The sequence below is a fragment of the Sinohyriopsis cumingii genome, chromosome 7, assembly GCF_028554795.1.
Source record: "Sinohyriopsis cumingii isolate HCF-2022 chromosome 7, ASM2855479v2, whole genome shotgun sequence".
Lineage (NCBI taxonomy): Eukaryota > Metazoa > Mollusca > Bivalvia > Unionida > Unionidae > Sinohyriopsis > Sinohyriopsis cumingii.
Genome location: NC_142967.1, coordinates 119857972 through 119873782, shown reverse-complemented (window position 1 = coordinate 119873782; position 15811 = coordinate 119857972). Strand labels below are relative to the sequence as shown.

Genomic DNA, 15811 nt, shown 5'->3' with positions numbered 1-15811 from the left:
AAATCATTCTGTTAATTTATTTTATTGTTGTTTTAGGATTACAAAAAAGTGTAATAGCAAGTTAATTTTTATTTCTATTATTCTAATAGTTACTTGGGAAATTAATTTTATTGTTGTGAAAATTATGGTTAAGTTCAGGTCAAACACTAATGACTACTGAATTAAATTGGAGTTGTTTTCATTTGTCATTACACATCGGTGGAAGTATGTATATTGTGTTTGTTGAGCTTGAGTTTTGCCATATGCACATAACTTTTATCATGTCTCTGCAGAATTGTCACAGTTTTTAGTAACACCTAGATATATAGACATGATATCAATGAAAGAAAAGGAAAATCAAGACAGTGACATTACACATAAGAAGAGTTGCACCTACCCCAGTTTCACTTAACATAATTTTCCGGATTAAATTGAGATTGTTTTTATTGCTTGGTTTGGAATTATGGGTTTATCAGTGAAATTCAACATGCGTGGAAATGTAAAGGAAGTACTGCAATATGGGAGCAGTAACGCAATGCCTGCTATGGTCATATTGCTTTCCCTTTGTGAGGCTCCTATTCCCCTGTCCAAGCTAATTTTCCCTCTCCTGTTAGTATTGGAGGGCCAGAATATGATCCTAATCAGACTACATAGGTACAGCCAGCATATATATTTCCATTCTTTTTCCCCTGGGATGACACTTAGGCACAGCCAGCATATCCATTTATACATTTCCATTTTTTTCTCCCTTCGATGGCACGAGTTACATGTGTGCTACTTAACTCTTCAAAATTCACATTTTCAGTTTTAAGCTAAATTCTGGTATTTTATGTACTATTTGTATTGGTTGCATTGGTTTTCTCCGTCCTTGCATTAATTTAGTGTTTGTGTTCATTTTGTATTTTTTTTGTCTGCACCTTGCTTAGCAAGCAGTCCATCATTAAAATTTATCCTCCTTGATAGTTCTGGTGTTAGGGTAAGTATTGTCTTGTCTGTTTTAGTTCTAGATTTTATGTGCATATTTTAATGTTTTGGATTACAAAATGACACATGGTAGATGTGAATGCAAGAAGGCCACATGGGATATTAACCCTACCTGAATAACATACACTATGTGTGCATGCATGGACCTAATTGTCCAAATTGTTGTCTTTTTCAGACCAGGCATGGGACCTAGCTGAAAATTGCCATACATTCAAGGGGATAAAGAGGGGTGCCTATTTGCATCTTCAATGGACCTTCACTTCCAATCGCAGGAATGGTCTGGATATCTTACCCTGTCGGGGAAGACTACTGCCCCTGTGGGGCAAGAACATTCTGCTGCCTCCTTGTTTAGAAAGCACATAAAGCCAAAATATCCCTGATGTTTGTTGCAATGCTGTCAGTGCCAGTGAGGTATTGGGTTTTTTTTCCTCGCAGGGAACGAAAAACACTTGAGAACTTAGGAATGACCTGTATCCTCACAAGGTTGGTATCCCAACAAATGATATTAGTGAATTTCTAAGAGAGAAGAGCAGTGACCTTATTCAAACCTTTATCACTGGACTAGTCTTTGGGGACTGAACTCTGGTTATCAAAAACCAGTCATAAGGAGTCAATCACCCGCCACTAGGGTTTGATTATCAGTCTGAAGACAATGATAGAGTTGATATCCCAGCTGTTTCTTTGTCAGTGTTTAAAAGAGATGGGTAGTACTCACCAGACTAGTGAGGGAGATCCGATTGGCATTCCCCCTCCTTGTGATTCAGTTTAATCCCAGTAGGATAAGGGGACTCATCCTCCCTGAAAGTGAATCTTCCTCACCATGTCACCCTGGATGTCCATCCCTTGATTTCAAGGTAGGGTCAATGTGACAAAGGATGGGACTGCACCATCTCTTCTGGCCTAGGCCAGTTAAAAGAATGGTGGGTTCCACTCACTGGTTAGTTGATTTAGAAGAGTTCATATTCACCTGGGAGATCAACTAGGTGGGTTAGTCTTTCCTCCAGTGAGCAGCTTCAGGATGAGGGCAGCACCATTTCATTGTTTACCTCACTGGAAGGAGACACTAGGAGGGACAGTCTTGTCTCATCTCTGTGGTGACTTCAGGATGATGGTGCTATTTTTTTCATGGTGAACTCAAACAAGTTTGCTTTGGAACTGATAGAAAATGTCTCTCCCCTTTCATGTCTGCAACAACTTCTCACCTATTCATCAAATGTTGGAGAGAAGGAAGTTTGGATGTTTAACAAGATGGTGGACAATGTTTTCCTCTTCCTTCCTCCAGACTTTTGTCCAAACCATCTGGCTTTGGACAAAAAGATTCTCACTGGCTTAGAGAGGTTTTCAGTGGCAGTATATTGACCAGACCTTCCATTTCAAAAACCTGTTTTCAGTTGACCTTTATCTCTCTCACCTGATGACTGATCTCTGCTGCAGACTTGGTTCCCTTATGAAGACTTTACTTGCATCCTGTTCAGTTCCTTCTTCTAGCAAGTTATAGACCACACAGAGCTCTTCTATCAGCTTGGATACCCTAGGCTCTTATTTTCACCACCACCTGCATTGGTGTGGAAATCGATACTGGTTTCAGGCAGGAGTCCCAGTTCACCTGTCCAAACTCCCTCTTTTCTGTATATCAACAAATTATATTCATGATCTCAGCTAGAGCCAGAGGGTTTACCTCTTCATGGAGATTGGTCCTGGGAAGAATTAACCATTATTTTAAATAAACCCAAAAACATTTGGGCAATATTATCAAGCCTTACAGGAGGTGTAAACTTCATAAGGTGTTGTTGTTTATTGGTCACCTCAGAGAACATGTCATTAGTACCATACTCCAGGCATCAGTTATGTACATTTGTTCCATCTCTTTGCCCAGAAGTCTGGAACTTCCAATGGGCAGCCATCTCTGAGATCATTCTCTGAGGATCAGTATATCCTAAGGAAGAGGACAATACTCATGGACAGCCATTCTAGAAGGAGCCTTGCAATCCTTATGGAATGGTTCCTACACCAATCAGTAGCATAGTCACTTCTCAGATGTGTGGGAGACCCTTGGTGGACTTGTTTGCCACAGGAATGAAGAACAAGTCTGGACAGTAAATGCTTTCTGTCTGAAGTGGGATCACTGTATGTGGATGTGTTTCCACCTTTTGCTATAGTTTCACAGATACTCCACCAAGTCAGAATCTCCACTGCTCAGCTCTGTTGGCCTCAGTGGTCATGGTTTAGTGACCTGCTTGACCTGTTTGTAGATGAATTTAGGAGATTACCAGAGAATTGACATGCTTTTTAAGCACAGGGGTTTTCTTCTCCACAACAACCCACATCTTCTCCACTTTCATGCTTGAATCATCTCAAGCATTCAATCTGTGAGGACCAGATATTGAGGAAAATTACCAACTGCAGCATCCAGGCATGGAGGGAATCTGCTTTCAAGGTTCACAATGCAAAGTGGAGAATGTACTGTGATTCTGTAGGAAATGCATTGATCCTAGTCGTCTCCATTTGAGCACAGTTGAAAATTTACCATTCATTTTTGTGGGAAGAGAATATTCCACATTGATTCTTAAGGGTTATAGGGCACAAATTTCTAAGACTCAAGTTCTTTAGGGTTTCTGCCATTGGATATCATCTTTCTTATCAAGTATTTTGTGTTTCAAAGACTGGTATCTCACTAACTAATAACTAGATGGAATCATTTGATTGTTCTTTGGGTACTGTTGAAACCCCCTTATGAACCCTCTAGTCTTGCTTCCTTCAAGAATCTAACTCTTAGACTGTTATCCTTCTCTCCTCATCATTCACAAAAGGTGCAAGCTTCATGCCTTATCAGTGGAAAAGGTTGTTTTCCATTCAGTGATAATCATGATTCAGTTTATTTTCTTTGCCAACCTGGGATTCAGGCCAAGAATGAGCTACTTTCAGTAGCTCCATTTCCTATGAAGACCCCTAAGCACAGTTGTATCTGTACTGGGGTTTAGGCCTCTTTAACCAGCTAGGGCTTTATGCTTTTATTTGGCTTCTTCTAAAGGGGGAAGAAGGGTTGAAACATCTCTTCTTACCTATTAAGGGTTTCTCTGATATTTCAGTTACCAGTATTTCCAGGTGGATTGTCTTCACTTTCAAGAGATATTTTCAGTCCCTCACTGAGAGGAGCCTTTTTTTCATAAAACTTTAAGCTAATGGAATTGTGGCTATTAATAACACTTGGGCCTATTTTAATCACTTGTCTCTGGATGATGTTATAAGAGCTACCCTCAGACAGTTTCACACAACCTTCTCCTTTTGACTTCAGTCTTTGACACAACAGAGTGAAAGCATTCTTTCGTTGATCCCTTTAATGGTGGCACAACATGTGACCCAACCTTCTACCAGGTTATAATTGTGAATGCTGTTACTATAAAGATAAGTACAGTAGTTTTCTATACCAGATTTGTTGTCACCATCAGCCTCCCTCCTGATAAATTCAGCAATGCATTAGTAGCAGGTTATGTATTACTTTTATTAAAATACATTTTTTTAATCATGTAATACTTACCTGGTTACTATTGCACAGATTCCCTCCTTGCTCCATGTTATGATGGCTTGTACTTAAAGAGAATGGTATTCCATAGGCTGGCTGTGATTAAGTGGTCAGACTGAGACCATGTTCTTTTCAATCGTGGCCCTCCAATATTAATTGGAGGAGTGAAAAATCAGCTTGGACAAGGGACTATGAGTGTTGGAAAAGGAAGGCATGTAATAAATATTGCACATTTTAAAATGCATTTTCCTGGAATTCTGTTTTATCAATCAGGAAAATTGAGAAATTTCTCTACTGTTTTTCAAGATTAAAAGGACTCTCTTGTGTGTAGAGTTTAAAAGTAAAGAGTAATTTTTTATTCATAATATTATTATATACGTCTCACACGATTCCCGTTATTTTCTGCAACACAATAAATTATATATGCAAAAATCTCAGAATTGCGAGGAAATTAATAAAAAGAAACATTTACTAAAATTTGATTAACTTTGTAGGGTTAAAGTGTACATTGCAGAATGTACTCATGTTTAACAGTATTGTATGTGACTCATATATAATAGTATTTTAGACTTTACTCTTGAGTAACAGTATTGTAGGTGACTCATGAATAAACAGTATTGTAGACTTTACTCTTGAGTAACAGTATTGTAGGTGACTCATGAATAAACAGTATTGTAGACTTTGCTCTTGAGTAACAGTATTGTAGGTGACTCGTGAATAAACAGTATTGTAGACTTTACTTTTGAGTAACAGTATTGTAGGTGACTCGTGAATAAACAGTATTGTAGACTTTGCTCTTGAGTAACAGTATTATAGATGACTCATGAATACCAGTATTGCAGATTTTCAATGCCATTACATCATTTATTGGCATAAAATTTGTTTGTACTGTTAAATAGTAACCTTTGGTATTCAAGTAATCAAGGCAATGCAATAAAATGACATTAATGAAGAATTTTACATGAGTACTCATTTCAAATGAACCTCATGAAACAAGTCATTTATTTTGCAAGCCTTGGTGACCCAAAGATTGAATTTATTGAGTTAATAAATTTCATTTGGAATGAGCAAAAATGTAAGATTCTGTTTATTACATGGTTAGGGTACTGATTTAATTTGCCAAAGTCTCATCATAGAGTACTGAAATAACTTTGAAATACATTCATATGCCTTGGTAATTATGCCTGTCCTTTGCATTACATTATGATGTCATTTGTGATGTTCTTGAGATATTATTACACATGTTGCATATATAAAACTTATGGGCATGTAAACATCACTTAAATGATATTCACATTATAACGCACATAAAAAACTCAGCTTGAACTTGCACTGACCACATCTCCAAAAACAGCTTTTTAATTCAAATTCTAGACACCAGAGATACGATATAAATTTGCATGATGGGTATTCAACATGAAATTCTATAGACAGCAATTTAAATGCACTTCGTCAAGTACAGTAATAACAATTTCATAATTGACACCATTGCCATTAATTTTGCACTTAATATGTTGAGTGGTAGAACGGATCCATGAACTTTTATTTTGCAGGTCATGGTAATCTGTCATTTGGATGCAAATATTTGCCTAGCAGTGATTTCGTGAAAATCAATGTTTCATAGAGTACATCTAAAATGTACAGTATGTCTTTACATTTTTCTGACATTCATTTATTTCTAGTGAAAATTCTGCATTCTAAATTAATAGAATTATGGAAAATATAATTTAAAGGATAAAATCTTGTACAGGAGTGCTCTGTTTGTCCAGAAGTAGAGACAAGAAGTACTTAAGAACCAGTATGATAGATTGATACAAAGAATGTAGTTTCTGATGTATAAAACAATATGAGTATAACAAGAAACCAGTCAGACTGTATCTGGCAGAAGATATGAAAAGAAAAAAGGATATGGATATTTAGTGAGTACTAATGTTTATGGTCATTGTTTTGGCTAAAGATAAATATTTAAGTAATTCAAGGTTTGCAATTGGAGGATTGGCATCAGCATTCATTGTTTCTAACTGTATAGATGTATGTGTATGCAGTATGATGGTATAGAAGTTGTGTATGTGTATGCAGTATGATGGTATAGAAGTTGTGTATGTGTATGCAGTATGATGGTATAGAAGTTGTGTATGTGTATGCAGTATGATGGTATAGAAGTTGTGTACGTGTATGCATTATGATGGTATAGAAGTTGTGTATATGTATGCAGTATGATGGTATAGAAGTTGTGTATGTGTATGCAGTATGATGATATAGAAGTTGTGTATGTGTATGCAGTATGATGGTATAGAAGTTGAGTTACCTATTCCAGACAGACAACCTATATTCTGTTAAAACATTATGACAAGCATGCTTAGAGATTGGCATCTCTACATTATATGGAAAAATATAATCCAACTATTTTAAAAGTAATCCCAAGCTATACCCATGCCATATCAGGGACTGTGTTATACTTAAGTACTTTATTATGGAATTCCTAGCCATACCTGTGTTTTTTTATATACGGTCATACCCATGTCATATCAGTAACTGTGTTATAAATGTGTGTTGTTTTCTATAATAATTCTGATGTCATATCAGGTACTGTGTTATAAAGGTGTGTTTTATATGGTTACACTCATGTCATATCAGAGACTGTTTTATAAAGATGTGTTTTATAGTGAGAGACAACTATTTAAATTACGTTAATTTCCCTGGAAAAAATAAATAAATTTTATGCATAAAAAAATTATGTGAATATCAAAGAATGAAAACCATTAAAATATGTGATAACTTGTGAAAAATAGCTGAGTGTCGCCTTCACTTAGTTTAGTGTCTTCACATATCTGTATATATTGCAAAATATTGTTTAAAACTAAGGTGTCAAGAAATCAAACTTCCAATGTTCAATTTGACTTTTGAGCTGTGATATTTTGTTTTCCAAATCATATTATACTTTTCAAAAATCATTTTCCTTTGTGTTCAGTCTTGGTTTAATATTTTACAGAATGTGGATGACCTGGATCTGTGTATAAGTGAATATGCACGCTATGGAAAGGGCTTTATCAAAACATGTAAGGTAAGTAAACTTTGTTGTGCTAAGGTACTAATTATTCTGACCATCATGACTATTCTTGTGTAGTCTACATCCAACCATGGTTTACATACTCTCTGATCTGTTGTTGTTGTTGTAGGGTTTAACGCCATTTTTCAGCACACGATAGGCTATACATGGCGGCCAGTATTAATGGTGGAGGAAGAACCCAAGAAATCCCCGGAAAGAACCACAGATCCTCGAGAAGCTACTGGCAAGCTTTTTCACATACCCACATTGGCCGAATCCGAAACTCGATCCCATGCAGACAGAGGTGAGATGGCAGTGATCCGTAATGGAGAGAGCTTTAGACCACTTGGCCACTGAGGTTACTTACCTTTTTATACGATCTATAGACTAAGAGACTTTTTTTTCATCTTTCATGAAAGGGCTGGATTTTTTAGGGAGCAGAGTTTATTTCTTTTTGTTGTGATAACTCAAACAGAATTTATTTTAAGAAAATTTGTTTCAAGGGATACCAGTTTTTGTTGATTTTTCTGTTGCATCAAAAACACAAATTTAAAGACCCAACAAACAGTGATCATTGAGCTCAAAAAGAAGTACTCTTTGCCCAATGCATGAATGATGGTACTGATGAAAAATTGTTTCACACAAAAGTAAATAAAATCTATAGCCTGATTGATCAGCACCACCCCACCCCACAATTTGTAATGGTGTTGGTTGGTGATTTGGAGTCATACATTTTCATAAAACATTGAAATTATTGCAGATAGATTTATTAGCACCACCCCACCCCACAATTTGTAATGGTGTTGATTGGTGGTTTGGAGCCGCACATTTTCATAAAACATTGAAAATATTGCAGACAGATTTATCCATGAACACATCAGTGCACATGTCAGCTGTTCTTAGACATGTAGCTCTTGAGTTATGGTCATTTGATGAGGCCTTTCTGTGATCTGTATAGTATATTTCTGCGTCTGATCTGTTTGTTAACTTGTAACAAAAATAGTTAACATAATACTTGTTTTGCAGTTTAATAAACTATTCTTTGCATTTAATATAATACTTGTTTTGAAGTTTAATAAACTATTCTTTGCATTTAATATAATACTTGTTTTGCAGTTTAATAAACTATTCTTTGCATTTAATATAATACTTGTTTTGCAGTTTAATAAACTATTCTTTGCATTATATTCTGCACAAGTTCCCTAAAATGTCCTTTATTTTGATGAAATACCTGGCAGATAGTCTTGTCACATTAATGTATGACTTGAGTTACATTCATTCTGAAATATTGTTTAACATATGCAATAACACAACTCTACCTTCACTTGCAGTTTTGAATTACCTGGCTACATAGGTGAATAATAGACTTAAATTAATATCAAGGAATCATATGTGACTTTGCTCATTCAAAATTTCAGAATGGTCAGTTTGATCATGTAACGTGAGCATCCAAGGATTTCTGATACTATAAGATGATAACTGTCTCACTTGACTATTATCCCAGTTCAAAAGCACATGAAATTACAAAATGGTTGGGCCCATTTTTGCCTTATAACCCAAATTGCTCAGGAAATTGTGAATTAATACTTCATGTTATAGTGAAATGCACACATGTTAATGAAGTGCTTTGCATCTGATAGGCTGGGCTTCTTATCACTTTTGGAAGTCTTATTTCTGATACAGATTTGATGAAACTTGGGCTTATGTTATCAAGATGTTTGATATATGAGCAAGATCCAAGTGTATTTAGGAGATAATCTTGAATCTGATTGGCTGACATTTTTGCAATTCTGGATGTATCATCAAGATTTTGTGTGACTTTGATAATGAACGATATCCACAGTTATTGAGGTAATCTTGCATCTGATACTCAGAGCTTGTTACAAGGTATGAAGCCATGTTTCTGAGCTAATTTTGATCATGCGTAGATATAAGTATATATCTTAAGGATCTTGGATGAATCTGATAATGATGAGATCCATTGATGTGATCTTGCATCAGATTGGCTGGGCTTGTTATTAGTCTGGAAGACATATTTGTTACCTGATTTTGATCAAACATTGAATGTGTGCTTGTATGATCAGGTTATGACAAGAGTTCAGTAATGTACAATATCCACACGTATTAATGAGAAGATTTTGCATGCAATTTGCTGTGCTTGTTACAACTCTATAGGCTGTAGTTCTGTGCACATTTTGATCAAACTCGGTAAATAGGCTTAAATCACAAAGATCTTGGATGAGTAGAGTTAAGAACAAGATCCATGCATTTTAATGAGATGATTTTGCATCTGATTGGCTGTTTGTCAACACTTGAGTGACTATTTACGATAATAAATGGGTTGGTATTAAAATTTTGGTTGTCTTTGATTATAAGTGAGAGACTGTGTATATTAATTATGCTTTATCTTTAGAATTTTTTTGTAACAGTATGTAGTAAAATAGACAAAATCGACATTCTATACAATTCTGGAGATAATTTACATAGGTTGTGTTTTTATAATACTACATAATCCAGCTTAGTGAAATGGTCAGCTGCTGAGTTATGTAAGAAAGTGAGTGATATGAAGCCCTCTTTTAGCCTCTTGTGAAAAGTATCATTTTGATCACATCTGAAATTGCAAAATTGAGTTGCATTCCCTTATATTATTTTAAATTTCTTTTACAAGTTAATTGTCATTTTATGATCTGAACATTTTTGGACAAATAAAAACTTTCAAATTCTTTCACCATTCACTCATTTCATTTATTTATTTTTACATTCATTTGTTCATTCTCTCTACAGGATTAGCAAGGACAATTTAATGTCCTTCGCTAAAACCATGCATAATCTTCGCTAGAAGTGGAGAGTAGTGACAGAGAGGTGATAATATGAAAAGGGTCTAATGAAAACTCCAGACAGTTATTGATTGTGTATATGAGTGATTTAACCTTTTGGCAGATATTTCTGATGGACAAGTACACTATAGCTTTCATCTTGATTCATTATATTTGATATTTACAGGTTAGTCCTGATGCATACATTCAGATGGCATTGCAGGTGACCTATTTCAAGGATGCTGGCAAGTTTGCACTGACATATGAATCTTCCATGACACGCCTTTATCTGCATGGAAGAACAGAAACTGTGAGGTCTTTGACTTTGGAAGGGTGTGATTTTGTAAGGTGAGTCGTAATGAACAGAGATGGAACTTTTAGAATTATCTACATTTGTACCTAACTACATTCATATCTGTCTACCTGTAATTCAGCACAGACATTTTTTAATGAAAATATTGCAGTTAAAGCAGAAAAGTTAATAAAGCAGTTGGCCTGTTTTATAATATTACCAAAATTGATAGACTTGTCAAATTATATATACATATATATACATAGTTGAACCCTCAGCATTAGAAGAAAATGAATTGTATGTTAAGAATATAAGATATATTAAAAGCTCAGAAGACATACCAATAATATCTTGTGGTGCAAGTCCAACTCACTGATTTTTAAATATTTTCTATATTAACTTGGTTGACTGTAACTATTTAATGTAAATGAGTTGGATGTCATTGAATATTGTCTACAGGCCAAACAGAACTGTTTTAGAGCAAGATGGGGAATGCTTCTGTACATGTAGTTCACTTGCCAGAATTCAGTTGATAGTGTAATGATATGCAGATTCAAGAAATTTCATTGTGTGTGTGTGTGTGATTTGGATTTTTAATGTAGCTTTAAAAAAAATTCAGTGATATCACTATGATGTCTGCAGTGTGACAGTTTATAGAGAGGTTTAGCACTTGGGCATCATGCTGCAGACATGTAGCGTGATGTCCCACCCAGTCACATTATCCTGACACCAGGCCGACCAGTCCTAACACTAACATCTTAATGCTGAGTGCCAAGCGAGGCAGCTGTTAGTACCAGTTTTGTAAGTCTTTGGTATGACTCGACCGGGGATCGAACCCACGACCTCCCGCATCCAAGGCAGATGCTTTAACCACTAGGCCAATGGAGCGGTCAAAATTTCATTGTAAAAAAGTGATTAACAAGGTGGTTTTCTTTAAAAATGGAGGTTAGAACAAATTTAAGTGAATGATGTATACATTTCAGGGCTTTTCTAGATGAAAATGTATCAAAACAGGAGAAGATTCGCTTGCTACAGAAAGCATGTGAAGTTCACCAACAACTTTATAAAGATTCTATGACTGGAAAGGGGATTGATCGCCATCTCTTTGCTCTGTATGTTGTCAGCAAAGGACTTGAATATGTGAGTAAATTTATGTATACTTTATATCATATAGCACCAGGTTTTCTTGCAGAGATTAGTCTAGGGAAATTGATCAAACATTTCAGATTATTGATTATGTAATAATTCCCATGTTTAATGGAATATGACGATTAAGTGGGCTGGCTAATTTTCCTCTTTCATGACATTCTTGATGTTAAGCATTGGCATTTTAATTTTGAGAAAATATGGAAAATTAAGACATGTTATCTTTTAACCTAGTTAGCATCATCTTCGGAAGCCTGCTGTGTCTTATGGTTAACTTCTGATAATGTATCCAACTTCTGTTTATCCTACTATTGCTTGGATATAATTTTTCCAAAAAGAAAACAGAATTATGTGTATAGTGTGTACCCATCTTAGACAGCATTGACCCTGATTTACTATGGAATTATGTACCAGCAGATCTGGGTCTAAGCTGTTAATAGTTGTGTACTATACTGGGGTAAGCAAGGTATCTTATACACGTGTTTTATTATGCCCCGAAACAAGTATTGTGATTTGGTCCAGTCCATCTGTCTTTATGTACATCATAAGTACAGTATTCTTTCAAGTTTTAGCGGATTGTGCACAAGAACACTCTTTCCAATGTAGATGGCCTGATTAGATAGGTTCAAGCCATAGCAGAAAGTTTTCAGATTTTGTAAATGCATTTTTATACTTCTTTGACTATGGGTTTCTGACAAAAACCTAATCATGATTATTAATTAAAAAAACTAACTTAACATAGGCAAATGAAATTTAGTAGGTCTATTTGTATTCAGCCATAGATGTTCTGATCAGATGTTCAGGTGATTACAGCAGGTTTACAATTTTTTTTACACATTTTAAAACTTTTATTTTACTTCGCTTTACTAAAATATTATGTTAGTGCAATTTGGCCTAAACCACTTGATGTAGATAAATGAAACTTAGCAGGCATGTTTTGTATGACCTGATGACCTGATTGGATTTTCATGCCAGTAGAGCAATTTTTCCAGTTTTTTGTTAAATTTGTGAATCTTTCTTGGACCTGGCCATTTAGGTTTGCAGTTAGAGTTTACATGTGCAAAAACAAAAACTCAGATCTAGTTAATTTCAGGACTGTGAATTTCTGAAGAAAGCCCTCAGCATCCCCTGGACTCTCTCCACAAGTCAGCAACCTCAGCAGCAGATAGCCACCTCTCCGAACTGTGATCTGCCTCAATACAGGGATATGGTGGGGATCAAAATCTCTTCCTTTTTAAGCCTTTCTTTCTTTGATATGTAGATATTATTATCAAAAGAAACTCGTTTAATTGTTTAATGTTCCTTAATAAAGCCAAATGATTATGTCTGAGATCATTTCAGGTGCAATTAACTAGTAAAGTCTTGAAATTTGTGCAATTTGTTAGTGGGACAATAACATTTTTAAAGCTTTGACAGTGCATGTGTATTATTTGGATTTTTAATGTAGCTTTAAAAAAATTACAGTCACATTGCTATGATGTCTGCATTGTGGAGTTTATAGTGGAATCTAGCACCAGTCACATTATCCTGACACCAGGCTGACCAGTTCTAACACTAACCTCTTTATGCTGAACACCAAGCGAGGCAGCTGTTAGTACCATTTTTATAAGTCTTTGGTATGACTCGGCAGGGGTTCGAACCCATGACCTCCCTCATCTGAGGTAGACGCTCTAACCACGTCAGTCAACAAAGCAGTCACTCTTTGAGAAAGCAAAAGTTACAGTAAAATGACTGATTAAACATAGTATGCACCCTCAAAACACTAAATGTCAATTGTTCAGTGACTTTACCCATGCCCTTTAAGAAGCAGGCAAATGTTCAAAGATACTAATTTTTTAAAATACGTTTATCACCAAAACTTCATGTGATTGAGTAACATTCCCTGTGTTTGTTTCAAAATATAAATATAAATCATCATTAACATGCATTCTGCTTTATCCTGCACCTAAAGTCAGGTCACCCTGACCTACTTTCACCTACACATAAATGTGAGTCATCATCTTAAAGTGTTTACCTTTAACCATTTGATTGTAATATTAATGGATTGTTGTATTCAGTTTTTGGGAATTTGAATTACTGTTATTTTATTTGGGTTTGGTTTTTTTCTTTTCTTTCATATTTAGGTGAGTCCGGGTGGAGGGTTTGGACCTGTTTCAGATGATGGATATGGAGTATCCTATATGATTCCAGGAGATCTCAAGTTTTTCTTCCATGTGTCCTCCAAGAAGTCAGTTAATCACACTAACTCCAGCACCTTCATGAGACTGTTGTTTGAAACACTGGACCAGATGCAGGATTTGTTTGGAAATGACCATTGTTGATGTTTTATATTAGATTAAATTCTAAAATTGTCATGCATTCACAAAAAACTTGTTTTATTTTAAAGAATGAATGTAATGTAGCCACAAAGGCTTTAACTTTCCAGATTGAATATTTAATCCAAATGCAGTCTCTTGTCTTTAATGTAATTCTAGACATTATCCTGTATAGTTGCAGAGAATTTGGATTGTTACTTTGATTGGTGTAATTGTACTGCAGTAAGAGGTTTTGTAACTTAAAGTGTATGTCTATATCACCCAGTGAGTTTTACCTTTACATTTTACTCTGATCATATAAATTGTTGGGTTTTTCTTTAATTTTGTACAGGTACAAGATTAAAATCATGAACTGTTTTGAAGCATCTGACCTTTTGAAACCTTTGTACCAAAACAGTTCTGCTGACCAATTAGTTTGAGTAATGGCTGTTGAAAGTAAGGTGAATTTTTAACAAATAGTATCAATAATTTTCATTGATTTCCACTTTGGTTTTGACTTGTACAATAAAACCCTGGATTAGGATACCACGCTAAAATAAAAATTCATAGAAGCAAATGTTTTCTTCAATGTTTCATTGATTCACATCTCCAGTACTATGACCACCCTACTGTTCCAGATTGCATGTAGTACATTTAGACCACTCTGATAATTCCTTGTGATTTTCAGCATAACAAAATAGGCCTGCACAGCTGTAGATAGTTGTAATGTTCCATTAGCACCAAGCTTATATGCAGCCTGCAAAGTCATACATCAGTTGAAATGCTCTGCTAACACTTAGCTCATATGTGAACAGCAAAGCCATAAATCATTTTTAATGTTCCAATAGCACTTTGCTCAAATGTGACCTGCAAAACCATAGTATTTTTGTAGATACATGTACTGTTTATTAAATAATGAAATGGGATCCATGATGATTATACCTTCCTTGTTAAAAGGGACTGACATTAACTAATTATAGCATACTGAGTAAACACTGTGTTGGAATGGTCTCAGAGAAGTTTTACAGTATCAGTATTTTTTCCCTTCAGTCTGCTGTTGATGCATGTACAGGGGATAACCAGTATTATCAGAATTATTCTGAAGCAAGAAGCAAATCTAAACAAACATTCATACTAGCACTATTTCATAAGGTACAGTCAGCATTTAGAAAATATTACTCCCAGCAAGTATTACTCATCCACAGTTAACATCATTGGCTGCAAGAAATGAATAACGGCTTTTTTACTGGGATAGTATTTCTCGAATTTAAGAAATGAATAACAGTTCTCTGACAGGGATAGTATTTCTTGAGTTCAAGAAATCAATAATGGTTTTTTTGGATAGTATTTTATGACTACCTGCAATGAAAAATGGTTCTTTGGGATAGTATTTCTTGAATTCATGAAATGAAAACTGGTTCTTTGAGTGGGATAGTATTTCTTGAGTTCAAGAAGTGAATATTGGTTCTTTGGGATAGTATTTCTTGAGTTAAGAAAGAAATGAATAATGGTTCTTTTGGATAGTATTTCTTGAATTCATGAAATGAAAAATGGTTCTTTGAGTGGGATAGTATTTCTTGAGTTCAAGAAATGAATATTGGTTCTTTGGGATAGTATTTCTTGACTTCAAGAACATAATGGTTTGTTGGGATAGTATTTCTTAACTTCAAGAAATGAATAATGGTTAATTGAGATAGTGTTTTTTGATTTCAGGAAAGCCTGTGGATC

General features: G+C 35.2%; 1 protein-coding gene across 3 annotated transcripts in view; it reads left to right on the top strand.

Annotated features, from left to right (window-relative positions):
* The window catches only part of LOC149796021 (carnitine O-palmitoyltransferase 1, liver isoform-like), an 87945-nt gene extending 73285 nt beyond the window's left edge, over window positions 1–14660 (top strand). For all 3 annotated transcript variants that reach the window (XM_089965938.1, XM_089965935.1, XM_089965936.1), the window contains 5 exons: window positions 7479–7550; window positions 10539–10699; window positions 11627–11783; window positions 12883–12999; window positions 13913–14660. In XM_089965938.1, the coding sequence (XP_089822064.1) occupies window positions 7479–7550; window positions 10539–10699; window positions 11627–11783; window positions 12883–12999; window positions 13913–14110 (705 nt within the window). In that variant the 3' untranslated portion in view covers window positions 14111–14660. The remainder of the gene's footprint in view (window positions 1–7478; window positions 7551–10538; window positions 10700–11626; window positions 11784–12882; window positions 13000–13912) is intronic.
* Window positions 14661–15811: the final 1151 nt, after the last annotated feature.